Source organism: Anolis sagrei, chromosome 4 (genome assembly GCF_037176765.1).
Source record: "Anolis sagrei isolate rAnoSag1 chromosome 4, rAnoSag1.mat, whole genome shotgun sequence".
Classification (NCBI taxonomy): Eukaryota; Metazoa; Chordata; class Lepidosauria; order Squamata; family Dactyloidae; genus Anolis; species Anolis sagrei.
In genome coordinates, this window is record NC_090024.1 from 232,275,672 (window position 1) to 232,294,763 (window position 19,092).

The 19,092-nt window shown below is 39.8% G+C and overlaps 1 protein-coding gene across 1 annotated transcript in view; it reads left to right on the forward strand.

The window, feature by feature from the left end:
• Positions 1-1,941: 1,941 nt before the first annotated feature.
• SS18L1 (SS18L1 subunit of BAF chromatin remodeling complex) overlaps positions 1,942-19,092 on the forward strand; it is a 38,836-nt gene continuing 21,685 nt past the window's right edge. Inside the window, exons 1-2 of the mRNA XM_067468217.1 lie at positions 1,942-2,338; positions 16,534-16,610. Coding sequence (XP_067324318.1) covers positions 2,270-2,338; positions 16,534-16,610 — 146 coding nt within the window. The 5' untranslated portion in view covers positions 1,942-2,269. The remainder of the gene's footprint in view (positions 2,339-16,533; positions 16,611-19,092) is intronic.

Genomic DNA, 19,092 nt, shown 5'->3' on the forward strand with positions numbered 1-19,092 from the left:
TCTGCAAACACTTAGAAACAAATGCAGTCATCGCTAATAGTCAACATGGATTTATCAAAAACAAGTCATGCCAGACTAATCTGATCTCTTTCTTCGATAGAGTTACAAGCTGGGTAGATGCGGGGAATGCCGTGGATGTAGCGTACCTGGATTTCAGTAAGGCCTTCGACAAGGTCCCCCATGACCTTCTGGCAAGGAAACTAGTCCAATGTGGGCTAGGCAAAACTACGGTGAGGTGGATCTGTAATTGGTTAAGTGGACGAACACAGAGAGTGCTCACTAATGCTTCCTCTTCATCTTGGAAAGAAGTGACAAGTGGAGTGCCACAGGGTTCCGTCCTGGGCCCGGTCCTGTTCAACATCTTTATTAATGACTTAGATGAAGGGCTAGAAGGCATGATCATCAAGTTTGCAGACGACACCAAATTGGGAGGGATAGCCAATAGTCCAGAGGACAGGAGCAGGATCCAAAACGATCTTGACAGATTAGAGAGATGGGCCAAAACTAACAAAATGAAGTTCAACAGTGACAAATGCAAGATACTCCACTTTGGCAGAAAAAATGAAATGCAAAGATACAGAATGGGGGACAATGCCTGGCTCGAGAGCAGTACGTGCAAAAAAGATCTTTGAGTCCTCGTGGACAACATGTTAAACATGAGCCAACAATGTGATGTGGCGGCAAAAAAAGCCAATGGGATTTTGGCCTGCATCAATAGGAGCATAGTGTCTAGATCTAAGGAAGTAATGCTACCCCTCTATTCTGCTTTGGTTAGACCACATCTGGAATATTGTGTCCAATTCTGGGCACCACAATTCAAGAGAGATATTGACAAGCTGGAATGTGTCCAGAGGAGGGCGACTAAAATGATCAAGGGTCTGGAGAACAAGCCCTATGAGGAGCGGCTTAAGGAACTGGGCATGTTTAGCCTGAAGAAGAGAAGGCTGAGAGGAGACATGATAGCCATGTATAAATATGTGAGAGGAAGCCACAGGGAGGAGGGAGCAAGCTTGTTTTCTGCTTCCTTGGAGACTAGGACGCAGAACAATGGCTTCAAAATACAAGAGAGGAGATTCCATCTGAACATGAGGAAGAACTTCCTGTGAGAGCCGTTCAGCAGTGGAACTCTCTGCCCCGGAGTGTGGTGGAGGCTCCTTCTTTGGAAGCTTTTAAACAGAGGCTGGATGGCCATCTGCCAGGGGTGATTTGAATGCAATATTCCTGCTTCTTGGCAGAATGGGGTTGGACTGGATGGCCCATGAGGTCTCTTCCAACTCTTTCATTCTATGATTCTAATGGCGCAGCTCAAGAGACTTAAGTGGAGTTACGCTAACGGCGCGGCTGAGGAGAGTCGAGCTACGTTGCGCTAATGGAGCCATGAGTGACAATACGCTAACGGCGCAGCTGAGGAGAATTGAGAGACGTTACGCTAATAGCGCAGATGCGAGTTGTCTGACTCACGGCTGAGGATAGTTAAGTGACGTTACGCTAATGGCGCGGCTGCGGAGACTTGAGTGGTGTAGCGCCAATGGAGCGATGAGTGACGCTACGCCAACGGCGCAGCTGAGGGGAATTGAGCGGCGTTACGCTAATAGCGCAGCTGAGAGTTGACTGATTCGCGGTTGAGTGGCGTTACGCTAACGGCGCAGTTGAGGAGAGCTGAGAGAACGCAGCGCCGGCTGGGATGGCGGGGTGGTCCCGCCTCAGTTTCCACCTGCCACCCCGCACGCAGTTGGCGTAGCGGAGCCGCTTCCGTTTACGCAGTTGTCTCACGGAGGCGCTGCTAAGCTTGGCACAAGGCGGGGAGAGCAGCGATTGGCTCGCGAGGGGAGAGGCAGCATCGCCTGGGCTGGACCATGTTGGGCGGGCGGGGAGGGGAGGGGTGCGGGGAGGGGGCGGGGCCAGGCGGCGCAGGTGGCTCTCGGCTGCCTGGCGCGGCTCCCTGGGGAGCGGAGGGGCGCCCAGGTGGAGGGAGGGCGCGCGAGGGACGGGGAGGGGCCGGCTGGAGCGGAGCCCGGCGCTCCTGGCCAGGCGCGGAACGTACCATCTGCCCGGACTCCCCTCCCCATGCACTGCGGCGGCGGAGGCGAGAGAGAGGGAGAGAGGGAAGGAGAGAGGGAGAGCATAACAATATCTCTGCCCAGGTCTCCCCTCCACATCTCTTCCCACCGCACGGCGCCCTTGTATTGACACGTCCTCTCCAGGAAACAGGCAATAAGGAGGGAACCAGCACAGCGAGGGAGAGGGAGAGGGAGAGCATCCCACCATCATGTCGGTGGCCTTTGCTTCTGCTCGCCCGAGAGGGAAAGGAGAGGTCACCCAGCAAACTATCCAGAAGGTAAGGCTGTCATCCAGGGCACTGCTTTTGTGCCATCTCATCACAGAGCTCTACACATCTCTATCTGTCTATGTGTGTGTGTAATAATATAATATATTATTATAGTATATTATAAGGTGCTCTACTAATAATATAATATATTGTATACACATATAATCTTGATAATATTATAATTTAATACTCTGTGTGTAATAATATATTATTATAGTATATTATAAGGTGCTGTACTAATAATATAATATATTGTATACACATATAATCTTGATAATATTATAATTTAATACTCTGTGTGTAATAATATATTATTATAGTATATTATAAGGTGATATGCTAATAATATATATTGTATACACATATAATATTGATAATGTTATAATTTAGTACTGTGTGTGTGAAATAATATAATATATTATTATAGTATATTATAAGGTGCTGTGCTAATAATATATATTGTATACACATATAATATTGATAATATAATAATTTAATACTCTAATAATATATTATTATAGTATATTATAAGGTGCTCTACTAATAATATAATATATTGTATACACATATAATATTGATAATATAATAATGTAATACAATGTAATACTAATAATAATACAATAGAATAATTTTATATTTGTAATATTACAAAGAATATTACAGTATACCGGTATAGTACAATATAGTAATATATAATACCAATATTGTACTGTGCTAATATAATTCTTATTATATCATAAGGTGCTGTGCTAATAATATATATTGTATACACATATAATATTGATAAGGTTATAATTTAATACTCTATGTGTAATAATATAATATATTATTATCGTATATTATAAGGTGCTGTGCTAATAATATAATATATTGTATACCATTATAATATTGATAATGTTATAATTTAGTACTGTGTGTGTGTAATAATATAATATATTATTATAGTATATTATAAGGTGCTGTGCTAATAATATATATTGTATACACATATAATATTGATAATATAATAATTTAATACTCTAATAATATATTATTATAGTATATTATAAGGTGCTCTACTAATAATATAATATATTGTATACACATATAATATTGATAATATAATAATGTAATACAATGTAATACTAATAATAATACAATAGAATAATTTTATATTTGTAATATTACAAAGAATATTACAGTATACCGGTATAGTACAATATAGTAATATATAATACCAATATTGTACTGTGCTAATATAATTCTTATTATATCATAAGGTGCTGTGCTAATAATATATATTGTATACACATATAATATTGATAAGGTTATAATTTAATACTCTATGTGTAATAATATAATATATTATTATCGTATATTATAAGGTGCTGTGCTAATAATATAATATATTGTATACCATTATAATATTGATAATGTTATAATTTAGTACTGTGTGTGTGTAATAATATAATATATTATTATAGTATATTATAAGGTGCTGTGCTAATAATATATATTGTATACACATATAATATTGATAATATAATAATTTAATACTCTAATAATATATTATTATAGTATATTATAAGGTGCTGTACTAATAATATAATATATTGTATACACATATAATATTGATAATATAATAATGTAATACAATGTACTACTAATAATAATACAATAGAATAATTTTATATTTGTAATATTACAAAGAATATTACAGTATAGCGGTATACTACAATATAGTAATATATAATACTAATATTGTCCTGTTCCAATAATATATTGTATACACATATAATACGGATAATATAATTTCATACGATATAATTATAATAATAAGACAATATAATGTATATTTCATATGACATGTAATATTACTAATAATATTACAGTATAGTGGTATAGTGCAATATAGTAATATATAATACTAATATTGTGCTGTGCTAATAATATAATATATTGTATACACATATATTATTACAGTATAGTGGTATAGTGCAATATAGTAATATATAATACTAATACTGTGCTGTGTTAATAATATAATATATTGTATACACATATAATATTGATAATATTATAATGTAATGCAATATAATTCTAATAATAAGACAATACAATGTATATTTCATATTACTTGCAATATTACAAATAATATTACAGTATAGTGGTATAGTACACTATAGTAATATATAACACTAATATTGTGCTGTGCTAATAATATAATATATTGTATACACATATAATATTGATAATATTATAATGTAATGCAATATAACACTAATAATACTACAATATAATGTATATTTCATATGACATGTAATATTACTAATAATATTAAAGTATAGTGGTATAGTATAATATAGTACTATATAATGCTAATATTGTTCTGTGCTAATAATATATTGTATACACATATAACACTGATATTATTATAATGTAATGCAATATAATAATATAATTTAACATAATATAATGTGTATTTCATATTACATGTAATATTACTAATAATATTACAGTATAGAGGTATAGTACAATATATTAATCTATAATACTAATATTGTGCTGTGCTAATAATATAATATATTGTATACACATATAATATTGATAATATTATAATGTGATACAATATAATACATATAATTGTATATTTCATATTACATGTAATATTACTAATAATATTACAGTATAGCGGTATAGTACAATATAGTAAGATATAATAATAATATTGTGCTGTGGTAATAATATAATATAATATATTGTATACACATATAACTTGTAAGCCGCTCTTGTGTCCCCTTCGGGGTGAGAAGGGCGGCATATAAATGTTGTAAATAAATAATTAATAAATAAATTAAATGTGTGCCTATCTATATTCTATATGGTGGGGAAAGAAGTCTTGAAAGGTTTGGGAGGAGGAGGAAGAGAAGGAGGAGGCTTTAATTCTTTAAGATGCTCCTGATCTGCAAAGGATGTAGGAAGGATGGATGGATGGACCGGTGGAAGAAAGAGGAGGAGGAACAAAGCAAAGGTGTTGAGAGGATGGCAAAAGAGAGAGATAGAAAGGATCAAAGGGGGAGATGGGCAGAATCTTACGCCTGGCTTGCTGCTTTATTCCCATCCCTTGCAAGGAAAATGCTTGCAATGCTCAGAGGGGTGCATTGCAGAAAGCACAAGCCGCAAGCAGGAGGTTGCATTAGAGGAGAATGAATCAAAAGAAGTCCAAAGCCCTCCATCGAAAGGGCTGTGCGTTGTGATCTTTTGTATTTCTCTGCACATTTAAGGGGAGGGAGGCTTGCGTAGCATGGTGACAGATCTCCCCCCCTCTGCTGATTGTCTTAAAGGTCCCGATGGCGATAGTGGTGATGATAAAAGCTGTTCAGCAATGCTTTCATTGATGCCCGGTGTCTCTATCATGAGAGAAGCCTCCCACAAGGATGGTAAAACATCAAAACATCCGGGCGTCCCCTGGGCAATGTCCTTGCAGGCGGCCAATTCTCTCACACCAGAACCGACTTGCAGTTTCTCAAGTCACTCCTGACACATAAAAAATTGGATGGTTCTGTCATCAGATATTTCATATATGCATGAAAGGGAAATCTATATATAAATTTGGGTTTTTAAAAAATAAATCTATTGTGAGCCCACCTTAACCTTCGTATGGAAAAACAAGGCAGGTGTTACCTTGAGGGCAAGTTTGCAATGCGGCTTTCTCAGCAGGAGAAGTCAGATGGTGCATCTACATCAGGCATGAGCAAACGTTGGCCCTCCCTTCAGGTGTTTTGGACTTCAACTCCCACAATTCCTAACAGCCGGTAGGCTTTTAGGAATTGTGGGAGCTGAAGTCCAAAATACCTGGAGGGAAGGCCAAAGTTTGCCCATGCCTGATCTACATTGTGGAATGAATGTAGTTTGACACCACTTTAACAACCATGAGTTGATACTATAGAATCCTGTGATTTATAGTTTTATAAGTTTCATAAGTCTTTTAATTTTTTATTTATACATAGACCAGAGTGCTTACATTAAATTGTTATCATTATTATAATTATTATTATTTAACACTGTAATTTAAACACTATTTTGTGTATGTCAATAAATGCCTTACTTTATTTTATAGATCTTAATAATAACTTTAATAATAATTTTATTTTTATACCCTGCCTCCATCTCTCCGAAGGGGAACAAGCCCAAGCAACATAATTAAAAATATAACACATTGAAATACATAAACAACAGCATGAAACAAAATAAAAACAGTAGGTTGTTGTGAGTTTTTCGGGCTGTATGACCATGTTTCAGAAGCATTCTTTTCTGATGTTTTGCATCTACGACAAGCATCCTTAGAGTTTGTGAGGTCAGGAGAGAATGCTTCTGGAACATGGTCATACAGCCTGAAAAATTCACAACAACCTACTGTTTTTATTTTGTTTCATGCTGTTGTTTATGTATTTCAATTTGCATTTTATTTTATTGTAATTTGTTGTTTGGGCTTGGCCATATGTAAGCCACCCCGAATCTCCATTGGGGGAGATGGTGGTGGGGTATAAATAAAGATGATGGTGATGATGATGATTATTATTATTATGATTATTATTATTATAATGTGATGTTTGTAACTCAGGGACTGCCTGTACATTTCCAAGCACCAAGTGTAGTATTGAGTAGTAATGCTGTATTTTTAGTCCCTAAGTCCTTTCTTTGGCCATCAGCTAGGACACTGCTCTTCACTTTATCCTGGCCCTGTGATACACTGTTGCACTAGCCCTTGCCCAGTCTTTTCATAGTTGGCCATGTCCATTCTGTAATTTTGGCCATTGGTATCTTGAACCCATCTGATGAAGTAAAATTGAAACTGGATTTTAAAATTTGGTTGATTGTTTAGTAGGGTTTTATGTCTATGCTTTATGATGTTTAATTTTGCTGTATGGTTTTCTTTTCTGGCAATTGAAAGTTTTGCCTTTTGTTGGAAACCGCCCTGAGTTCTCTCGGGGAGATAGGGCGATATATAAAGAAAATTGTTGTTGTTGTTATTATTTTACTGACACAAAAACACAGTATGTCACAGCAAACGAGATATATATGCTGGATTTCGTATCACAAAATCACAAGTAGAACACTTCCCAAGAGTCTAGGACTGTGTGATGTATTTTCGAATGATGCGCGCAGATCCAAGTAAAGTGGCCTTTTGCAGTTGACAGATCGTGATTTTGTCAATGTTTATTGTTTCCAAATGCCAGCTGAGATCTTTTAGCTCGTCACCCAGTGTGTTGATTACACTGGGACCACCTGTACTGGTTTATCCCAGGGTTTTTATAGTTCGATTTTGAAGTCTTGATAACAGCAAGAGTTTTTGCTGTTGTTATAAAGAAAGTTGTTGTTGTTGTTGTTGTTGTTGTTGTTATAGCTCTCTAGCTATCTATTTGTATATCTTTGTATATCAAAAGGATGGGTTAACACGGCTGTAACATTTATTTTGCTATCTGTGCTCCTTTTCGGAAGATTTCAGCTCACTTTCTGTTCCTGTGATAATTCAATTTTGAAAAGTTGGGCTTGTTGTGGAAACAAGGAGTGATGATAAAGCTTCAGTGAAGACACCTTTTCCCCATGATAACTCTTCCAGGAGTGAATTTCCCTTCCTAGGGGCAGATTCCTCTCACTTTCTGGTGTATCACCCCCATTCTTAACTATGAATCATTTTAAAATCATTTTATGTACATGCGGCCCGCTCACTGTCACTATGTTTGGTTTACTGCTTTAAAAAAATGTTTTGTGTATATTGCAGCACTGGTGTATGCCATATAACACCAGTGCTGCAACATTTACATTGGCTTCCAACTGAGTACCGTGGCCTGTATAAGTTGTTCGTTCTGACCTTTAAAATTCTTTATGGCCAGGGGCCATCGTACCTTAGCCTCTCCTTCTCCCATCATCGGTGGTTGCAATGACCAGCCCAATGCAACTTACTCTATAAACCGGGTCCTAGAAGTGCACTTGGAAAGGACCAGACGCAGGGCTTTTTCTATTTCTGCCCCTGCCTTATGGAATTCTTTGCCTCCCTATATGGAAGCCATGCGTGACTTAGGGCCTTTTACTCTAGCACTTAAGACCTGGCTTTTTACTAGAGCATTCGATCTCTGTTAATTTTATAATTCTGTATGTATGTCTTTTAACTTTTACAATTTAGCTGTAAATCTCCTAGAGCATTCTCAGATAGAGGGCGATCAATAAGTAATTAAATATGATGATGATATTGTTTATTGTATATGTTGTTTATTTTATTGTAATTTGCATTTTATTTTATTGTAATTTGTTGTTTGGGCTTGGCCATATGTAAGCCACCCCAAGTCCCCATTGGGGGAGATGGTGGCGGGGTATAAATAAAGATTATTATTGTTATTATTCAGTTCTTGTGGGTTTTTTTCGGGCTATATGGCCATGTTCTAGAGGCATTTCTCCTGACGTTTCGCCTGCATCTATGGCAAGCTTCCTCAGAGGGTGAGGACCTCACCCTCTGAGGAAGCTTGCCATAGATGCAGGCGAAACGTCAGGAGAAATGCCTCTAGAACATGGCCATATAGCCCGAAAAAACCCACAAGAACTGAGTGATCCCGGCCATGAAAGCCTTCGACAATTGTTATTATTGTTGTTGTTGTTGTTGTAATGTGATGTTTGTAACTCAGGGACTGCCTGTACGTGTCCAAGCACCAAGTGTAGTATTGAGTAGTAATGCTGTATTTTTAAAGACATTAATGATGGTTGAGATGCCACCAATCTTTGGCAGAGAAGGCGAAAGAGCTTGGAAAATTACAAGTTCCATCATTACATAGCAGTTGAAATTGTATCAAGCTGCATTAATTCTGCAGTGTAGGTGCACAGGGGTGGGGGGGGGGGGGGAGAGAAAAGAAGGGGGTGTACCATCCAAATACTGTCACACCCCTCCCGCTCTCACACACCTCCCTCCCACTTTCCCCCTTTCCCCTCCGTAAATAATGGAAGAGGTGGGGAGATGTCACTGATGAGTAATTGATGGGTTAATGCTTAAACAATGCCCAAGATTTGTTTTTCTTTCATCAGGCCTGCTTCCCACTGAGTCCCTCCCTTCCCTCTGATTTGCTGCGCCAGCCTTCCAGCTTTGCTGTTAGAATCGCTAAGGAGTTCTGCTGATAGGGCAGGGGAGGATCTTGGGAAGAAGGGGGGAAGGAAAGAAAGGTCTTTTTATGGGGTTATAGTGGTTGCAGTGGTGATGGAAGTGTTGGGAATGCCAGACCCTTTATTTGACAGCCTGAGCTGATGGTGATGGGGGTCTGAGACACATCTTCCTTGACTTCCTTCCTCCTGCTTTGCAAAACGCAGAAGAGAGGAAACCGGGGGCAGATTCAGAAAAATAAACATCATCACACATCATCCCAGTGTGCTCAGATCTGAGAATGACTACATTTAGATACAGGTGACAGACATTTGCTTCCCAGCCTACACAAGACAAAAACGATGCCATTTGTTGTTGTTCTGTGCCTTCAACTCGTTTACAACTTACGGGGATGTTAAAGCAGGCATGGGCAAACTTTGGCCCTCCAGGTGTTTTGGACTTCAACTCCCACCATTCCTAACAGCCTACCGGCTGTTAGGAATGGTGGGAGTTGAAGTCCAAAACACCTGGAGGGCCAAAGTTTGCCCATGCCTGGTGTAGATACACCCGAAGTCAGCGTTTGTTTATGCATGATCTTTCAAATCACCAAAACTAAGGGACAGTTAGAAACTGAAGTTCTGTGTCCACCATAGGTAGTTAAGCACGATTGCAAGCAAAAGTCATGGACTCTATCTAAACCTTAAACAAGTCATCTTGACTGTCGTGGGAGAGGTTGTGATCCATGCCCTGCCAACAACATTGTGATGTTATTTCCTAGTACAAGAACAAGATCATCTTGCTCCAAGGAGTTTAGTATAAAAGGGGACTTGAGCATTTCTCCTCCTGAAACGGGTGGCACTTTAACGTGCTTACCGCTCAGCTGCACTTCGTCCTGGGTTACCTTTTGTTACAGGTTGTTCATTGGTACCGGATTATGGTGGAGCTTAGCCGCCAAAGCTACTTAGGAAGCTGGCACAATACTGGGAAGTTGATCTTACACCTCAAATAAACTTCATGGAGCGTTTCAGTTCTAAAAATTGTTGGCATGTTGAAACAGGTGTCAAAGATGTGAGAGAAACTGAGCTTGCATGTGTTGTCTTCCAAACATATTTACAATCCTTTTAATAATGCCTATGAAAGATCTGTCTGATCATTAGGATTGATAATGATGTATGTGTGTATGTGCCTTCAAGTTGCCTGTTAACCTATAGCCGGGAGCCCCCAGCGGCACAACGAGTTAAACCTTTGTGCTGGCAGGACTGCTGACTTATAGGTCAGTGGTTCGAATCCAGGGACAGCAGATTGAGTTCCCTCTGTTAGCTCCAGCTCCCTATATGGGGACATGAGAGAAGCCTTCCACAAGGATGGTAAAACATCAAAAACATCCGGTCGTCCCCTGGGCAATGTCCTTGCAGACTGCCAATGCTCTCACACCAGAAGCAACGTGCATTCTCTCAAGTCGCTCTTGACACACACACACACACAAACAAACAAACCATATAGCCGCCCCATTAATTTTATAGGAACTTTTTGAGGGAAGGGTACTCAGAAATGATTTTGCCAGTTCTTTCCCCTAAAATATAGCCTTCAGCACCTGTTGTTCATTGGTAGTCTCTCGTCCAACTACTAACCAGGGCTGACCCTGCTTAGCTTCCAAGATAAGAAAGGATCTGATGCTTTTATGGCACATATCTTACTATAATCGGGTCTTTTAATCTTACTATAATCGGGGGGTTGGGGTTGCTTCATCTCCTTGCCAAAGAGCTTTCTTTGTTCATAAATGTCTTCCTTTTTCTGATCCAAACACTGTGCCTAAATGCCTCCCCACTTTAATGTGGTCCCTGTTTATCTACTCACATTTGTTTTCGAACTGCTAGGTAGGCAGAATCTGGGCTAAAAGTCGGGCGCTCACCCTGACCCAAGCTTTGAACTGTCATCCTTCCGGTTGGCAAGATTTATTTCATCTTGGTGATTAACCTGCTGTGCTAAAGCCCGGAGTAGTAGTTCATCATTTGGTGAGCCTCTGCCTATTGTAATTTGAAGACCAAAGTTGAGAAAAATGGCAGACGTGTTTCTTAATTTCAAATTGCCTGAATAATTGTACAGTTAAATCCAAATTGTGTGATGGGTATATTCAACATTATATTGCCAAAATAGAGCGAGAATTTTTCGTTGTATCAATACCATTGGTATATTGATAGCTCTTCATAATTTAGCTCTGAAACAAACAACAACTTGTAGAGACACAGAAGCAGGACACATACTTTCTGTCTTCTTTTTAGTAGCAAGTCATTTAGTAAGTACCATGCAGAAATATATGTGAAGGATCTCTAAACTGCCTCCAGTTCAGCCATTGTGTATACAAATTATGTATTCTGCCGTGTGTGCCTTCACGTTATTTCTGACATATGGTGAACCTACCATGGGGTTTTCTTGGCACAATTTGTTCAGAGGTGGCTTGACATTGCCTTCCTCTGTGGCTGAAAGGATGTAACTTGTTCAAGATCACTCACTGGGTTTCCATGATTGAGCGTTGATTCAAATCCTGGTCTCTCAGTGTCCTCGTCCAGTACTGAAACCATTATACTACATTGGCTTTGTCTTGGCCACTTACCAATGGACAAAAGGGAAATGTGTGAGAAGTACTACGTCTCTCTTTTCTGTGCCTTCATCTTCTGATTCCCCTTTTGTATATGTTCTTTCGAGAGGCACGAGGCTGTTTGCAGGGTTTATTGTTGCAAAAATAACTAGAAATTGAGCTCACTCTTCAGTCTCCGCTTTATTTCTGGAATGTTTGAGTGGCTCAAGTGCTGTTAAAGGAATACTTAACACTGGCAATACCACTTGAGAACCTTCAGAACATATTTTTCTCAAGTTGGTCCATCTAGTCCACTACTGTTGGCACTGACTGGCAATGGCTTTTTCACTCTCTGTCTCTAATGGGTGTCAGGATGATTTCTTTCCTACTCTTGAGGAGTTGCTACAAGGGTGGGGTGGGAAGAGAGCAGTGCTCCTCCAAATAAGAATTCTTCCCCGTATATATTTCCTTCATGTATTTCTCAATGTCCAACTGAAGTTTGAAATTACTGCAATGCTATATATTTGAGGACTGTGGATGTAGACTAATTTTGGTGGAGCCAAAATCATTGCAGGGTCAGAATAATTTTTGGGAAGCCATAATTTTGTTCACCCAAAGCAACATCCCTGTAGTAGCCTTGTCCAGAGATATTGCAGAATTGAACCAGAGTCATTGTTTGGGGCAAAGAAGACATTCTCTCACTGAATCACAGCTTTTTCCCATATTGAATATAACATGTATGGTGATTTGTTTCATATGAAGAAAAATAAAGACAAGTTGGAGTAGACTTATAGGATCCTAGTGTTAGAAGAGACCGTGGGCCATCCAGTCCAACTTTCTGCCAAGAATCAGGAAAATCGCATTCAAAGCACCCCCAACAGGTGGGCATCCAGCCTCTGTTCAAAAGCCTCCAAAGAAAGTGCCTCCACCACAGTCTGGGGCAGAGAGTCAAAAGGATGAAAATGGGCATAGAGACAGAAGACATGAAGAAAAGTTGAGGGAGTTGGACATGTTTAGCCTGGTGAAAGGAAGACTAAGGGGGACATGACTGCCTTCTTTAAATATCTATAAAGGATTGTTACAGAGAGAGGTGGGCAGGCTTGTTCTCTGCTGCCCCAGAGATATGATGAGGTCTAATGGTTTTAAGTTACAGTATGATAGAGTTTGAGTGAATGTTACAAGGGTGTCTTGACAGTGAAAATATTTAGGCAACGGAACCTAGAGGCGTGATGGGATCTCCTACTCTAGATGCTGTCCAAAATAGAGTGGACAGCTCCCTGGAGGGGATGCTTTAGATCAGTGGTTCTCAACCTATAGGTCTCCAGATATTTTGGCCTTCTTCTCCCAGAAATCCTAACAGCTGATAAACTGGGATTTCTGGGAGTTGTAGGCCAAAACACCTGGAGACCCACAGGTTGGGAATCGCTGATTTAGATGGAGTTTCTGCAGTAAGAAGAAGGTTGGACCCAATGGTCCATGGGGCCCCTTCTAACTCTGTGATTCTGTATTTTCAACAGTATCTGTGTCCTTTTCATCAAATGTGAGAAAGGGGTCCCAGTAGTGAATGTTGGGGGAAATTGGATAGAACTGGTGCAATAGTGAACATGTCTAGCCTTTTTCTGTGCATGCCTATCCCCCCCTTTTCTGACATCTTTTTGGCACATTCCTTTTGACTTCCTCCTTTTTTGAGATCTCTTGTCAAAGATCTGAACTACAGCTTGGAAACATTACTTTTTGGAGGTTGGTGCCAATGGCTGGGCTTGTTGGGCACCTGCCAAGGATGAGACCTGAACAGGGGCATCACTGCCAGCTTATAGAGCAGGCGTGGGCAAATTTCAGCCCTCTGGGTGTTTTGGATTTTAACTCCTAGAAATCCCAGCAAGTTTACTGGATGTTAGAAATTGTGGGAGTTGAAGTCCAAAACACCTGGAGGGAGGGATGAAGTTTGCTCATGCCTGTTCTAGAGCTTGCTCTTTCTCCTCATGGGTTCTCCTGGCTGAGGAGGATTTGAAACCCTGGTCTCCCAGATTCCTAGTCCAACATTGGCTCTAATAATTGTGCCCAAATGGAGAACAACAGTTGAGGATGAAGCGTGCCCCTTCAGAGTATCTCGCCCAAACCCCAACCCAGTGGTCAGACACATAGAATACCTGAAATAGATGGACAGTATCCTCAAATACAGTTCTCCATAAGGATGAATAGCTTATATGAGCTGACTTGAAACAGGTGGCATGATCATGGCAGCCATCAAAAGTAACCTGCTTCATACCCCACTGACATGTGAAGGAAAAAAAGCCTTAACCTTTGCATGGTTTTGTCCCATACTGCAGCTGGTTGACTTTGTCCAATGGGAATTTATAGGAAGTAGTCTATTAATGTCTATGAATTGTCTCCATTTTCTATTCCATTCCTTACCCTGAAACGTTTGTGTAGCAAAAGAGAGAAAAGAGGTTATATTTTCACTACCATGAGTTCCATTTTTGGAGGGGGAGAAGATCAGGAATATAAATCCAATAAATAAGCTCCCCTTGTTGAATAGCTTGAGCCTTCCTGAGGGCTTGAACTGCAAGAAGCATATCAAATAAATGTGACATCCTTTCCACTGACTAATTATTTCATCATTCTTTGTGGCGATTATTAATATACAAATGTAAAGTCCTATTAAACCCTGGAAGGACTTCACTGTCTGAAATTGTGTCATGCTTTACATTATAACGTATGCGGCAGCGGCACGAATTTATTTCAGGGCTGCTGCGTGCTCTCACACGAATTAAATAAAGAAATATTCTTGCTCCATTTCCTTTGGTTCTCCTTCTATTTCTCACCCAGCCGTACTCCCTGGAAACAGAGAGTCTCATTCCAGAATTTGGCTTAAGGCATAGATCAGTCAATCATCGCTTTTGATTTGCTCCTAAATGCCATTTCGCTGATGCGTGCCTACACAAAATCTTTTTCCTCTCTCCAAAGAGAAATGTCTCTGTGGAGGAAGAATGCATTGGGGATGTAATTCTCTTTTTGATTGCTGATTCAGTCTAGTCAGTGAAGCAGATTTCAAACCGCATTTCCCACTCCAGCTTCTCGGGCCTCTATCCCTGCTTGCTGATTGTGGAATAGTCCTAGTGATATTGAAAACATCCCTCTCTAGAGTTTAGAGAGCTGATAATTGCAGAGCCCAAATTGCTGTTCTGATGCTCTGATTAATTTTGTGTATGCACATATCCTTGTATATAAATAGCCAGTTCCAAATATTCTTCCTGCCCTAGTTTTAATAGTGGTCCCAATATACAACTTTGGATTGTGGGTTGAGCATAATTGAACCCTGACTTTCCTACCCAATAAAACAAATATTTTTTACTAGAAAACGAGATCCTAGGTGAGGAATTCTAGACTAGTCTTCATGTGAAGAATTCTAGATTATTCATCACTAGACTATTCTTCATGACCTAGCATGAAAAATATGTTAGGTGAAGAATTCTAGACCAAGGATGTCCAATATTTTGCTTTCCCTGAGCCACATTGAAAGAAGAAAAATTGTTTTGGGCCACACATAAAACACACAAACAAACGCTGAGCAACGCTTTTGTGATATCTGCCACCATAGATAAGCAAAAGAAGTCCTCACATAATAATCTTATGTATGTGCCACTTCATTTGAAGGGTCTTTTAAAATTGTCGAGCAGACCTTCGGGTATAACTGTTTGCAATTATTATGCAAATTATGGATAATACTCCTGTATTTGTAGATGTAACACACTCTGATTATTCAGTTCCATTCTGTTGTCGTCTACAAAGTTTATGCCCAAGAGCCACACAATCTTGTACTGTTTTACTTACTTACTTAGGTGATCCCTCGTTGTCCAAGTAAGATTATCCTCCAAGTTCGGTGTCCTGGTGGTGGGTACATAGGTGACTGTGGAGCCCTATTCTTGACCTGCATGTTCTCCCGCAGTGAGAGCATCAGTTTTCAGGTGGAAGGTGGTCCCGGTCGGGGTTGGCTTGACGCACCTTCCTCTTGGCACGTTTCTTTCTTTTGCCCTTCATTCGTACCTCTTCAAATTCTACAGTACTGCTGGTCACAGCTGACTTCCAGCTAGAGCACTCAAGGGCCATTCGTAAGTTTATGATTTTGTGTTAGGTCACATTCATAGGTGTCCTGGGTGGTATATGGCCTCTGGACCACAGGTTGGACAAGTCTGTTCTCCATTATTATTCATTTCTTTGGAATATTCTTTGGAATATTCAAACACGTGTTTGTTCTTACCTGAGATGTCAATATTTCCAAGAATACTGAATCCATGGGAGATGATTTTGGAAAACAAGCATCTTATCATTGTAAGAGGACATTCCGGGCCAATGGCCTGACTCAGTTGAATGCTACTTCAGTGATAACTTACAGAATAGCAAGGGGTTTCCCCCAGTAATAAAAATATAAAGATAATGCAAGAAACAAATGTGTGTGCCAACCACAACATCTCAAATTAATATTTGGTTAATAATACCTTTGTGTTTTCCACCCAGATGCTGGATGAAAATCACCATCTAATACAGTGCATTATGGACTATCAGAGCAAAGGAAAAACAGCAGAATGTACTCAGTGAGTATGATCTTTATTTGTGTTGATTTATCTTGGCTGTCTTCTTTCTTTGCTAATTGTCAGCAGTTGAAAAGAGCTCTTTCATTGCTGCAAAACTGAGAATATCTGTAAGGCTTTTCAAGCCACTCTCCACTGGCCGCAGAATTTAAAGTAGTCCTCTTGTGCTTGAGGACTTTAACTCCAGGATAATTATGTTGAGAAGTGTGACTTAGCACAAACCTTCAGAGGAAATAAGAACCATGGGATGACATTGCACTTATCGGTAAATATTGTGACAGATTGACTTTGCCCCAAGATGTGTCTACACTGTGCTGTTATAGCAGTGCAATACGACCTGAACTCCATTCAGCAGAATCCTGGGCTTTATAATTTGGTGTGGTATTTATTTGAAAGTGAAAGCATTTTTGTTTTCGAGGTGGAGAATACTATAGCAGGGGTGGGATGTCCTATTCTTTCAGGTGTTGTAGGATTACAACCTCCATCTTCCCTGACCGTAGGTCTTGCTAACTGTTGTTTATGGAAGTTGGAGTCCAACAGTGTTTAGAGAGCCATAGGTTCCTCACTCACATGAAAGAAAGATTCGTGTTGTAATAGAAGCTGTGGATGCCTTTTCTTGCGAAAAAAGGTGGAAGAGAAATTCACATTGAGATTTTTATAACAGACTTATATATATTTTTTGTCATGTCAGGAGCGACTTGAGAAACTGCAAGTCACTTCTGATGTGAGAGAATTGGCCGTCTGCAAGGACGTTGCCCAGGGGACGCCCAGATGATTTGATGTTTTTATCATCCTTGTGGGAGGTTTCTCTCATGTCCCCGCATGAGGAGCTGGAGCTGATAGAGGGAGCTTATCCGCCTCTCCCCAGATTCGAACCTGCGACCTGTCGGTCTTCAGTCCTGCTGGCACAGGGGTTTAACCCACTGCGCCACCGGGAGCTCCAACAGACTTATCAGATCCAGAGATAGATATGTGGAGGCTTTGAGGAGGGACAGAGGAAAACATAGAATGAGGGGAAATTTTCCATTAAAAAAATCAAAAATTGGATTATATTTTCTTTTTCAAAGATAAATGTTTTGGACAAAGTGCTCACACTATTATTTCCGAAAACTAAATAAGAGGAAGGCTTTTAACCAAGACTATATACAGTGTTCATTCTCTATTTATTCATTGCCTTGGTTTCCTTTTTTCAGTCCATTTTATGGAAATTGATTCATTATGTCTGCTTGACACTATGGAGAAATTTGTTGTCAACAGCCGTCAAGTCAACTTCAACTTATTGTGAAATTTCATGGAGTTTTCTTATTTATTTATTTATTTACTTACTGTATTTGTATACCGCCTTTCTCAGCCTTTAATTGGCGACTCTTAGGCAAGGAATTCTCAAAGGTGGTTTTGTTAGTTCCTTCCTCTGAAATTTCATCTACAGTAGGCTTGTGCGTTGATCCCTTTTAGCTATTTTCCTTTGGTCAGTTCGGTTTTTTGGCTTGGTCGTATGGTCATAACAGCAAGAGCCCAGCTATCACGGTTTCCCATCTGTAATGGGACCATGTGGCAGCCAATCATGGCTCCTTCTGACCTGTTCGGGAGCACACGGCACGCAAAGAGACTGCCGTGTGATCCTCCTCACATGGGGTTTCCCTGTGAGCCCTACCTATTGGGCCAATTGGAGTAGAAGAATGCCGTGACATGCCTTATGCAACCTGTGTCTACCTTAACTCCACTGCTGAAACACAGGCTCCCTTGAAGGGAAAAAGGAATGGGTCCCATGAAGGATACTTCCTTAACGCCATTGCTGAAACCCAGGCTCCCTTGAAGGGAAGAAATGAAAAGGGTTCCAGAAACGGAAAGGTGGGTCTCGTAAGTTCCCCATTGCCGCTAGTGGGCCAGATCTAGCCGTATTTTTCGGCTGCGGAACAAAAACAGCTATCCATCTCCTTGCCCGTTTTCAGGAGGCGCATGATAATGGATATGGGGATCTACTGGAATCCAGCCAGGAGAAACGGATTGAGGTTCAGCAGAAATGCACAAGCCTAATCTACAGCACATTTGTTGCATTTGTTATATTTGTATATTATAAACATTGCATTTTAATCTTTCCCTGCAAATTTGTAAGTTTTTTTCTCGAGAGGAAAAAGAAGCAGAAATTTTGCATCTCTCCAGAGATGAATAACTGCATGGGCAGGAGACAGCTTTCACCCTGCCCATAAGTACATTGTTCAACCTGGACACAAATTGCCTCCAGTTTAATACTTATTTTCACCCAGTTGACAGCTATTAATTTTTTTTCTGTTCTGGGGATTGAGGAGGCTGATAAAACAAAACAAATGCATTTATATAGGACTTTTAACAATCTGTAGTTCATTATTTACCTAATTTTTAAAATTGTACGTGAGAGATGTTTGTGACCTGCCGATGGCACACTTTTCTTCTCTTCCAGGATGTAGCCTGTGGTCTCTGACACTGTTAACAAAAGCTCAGACAT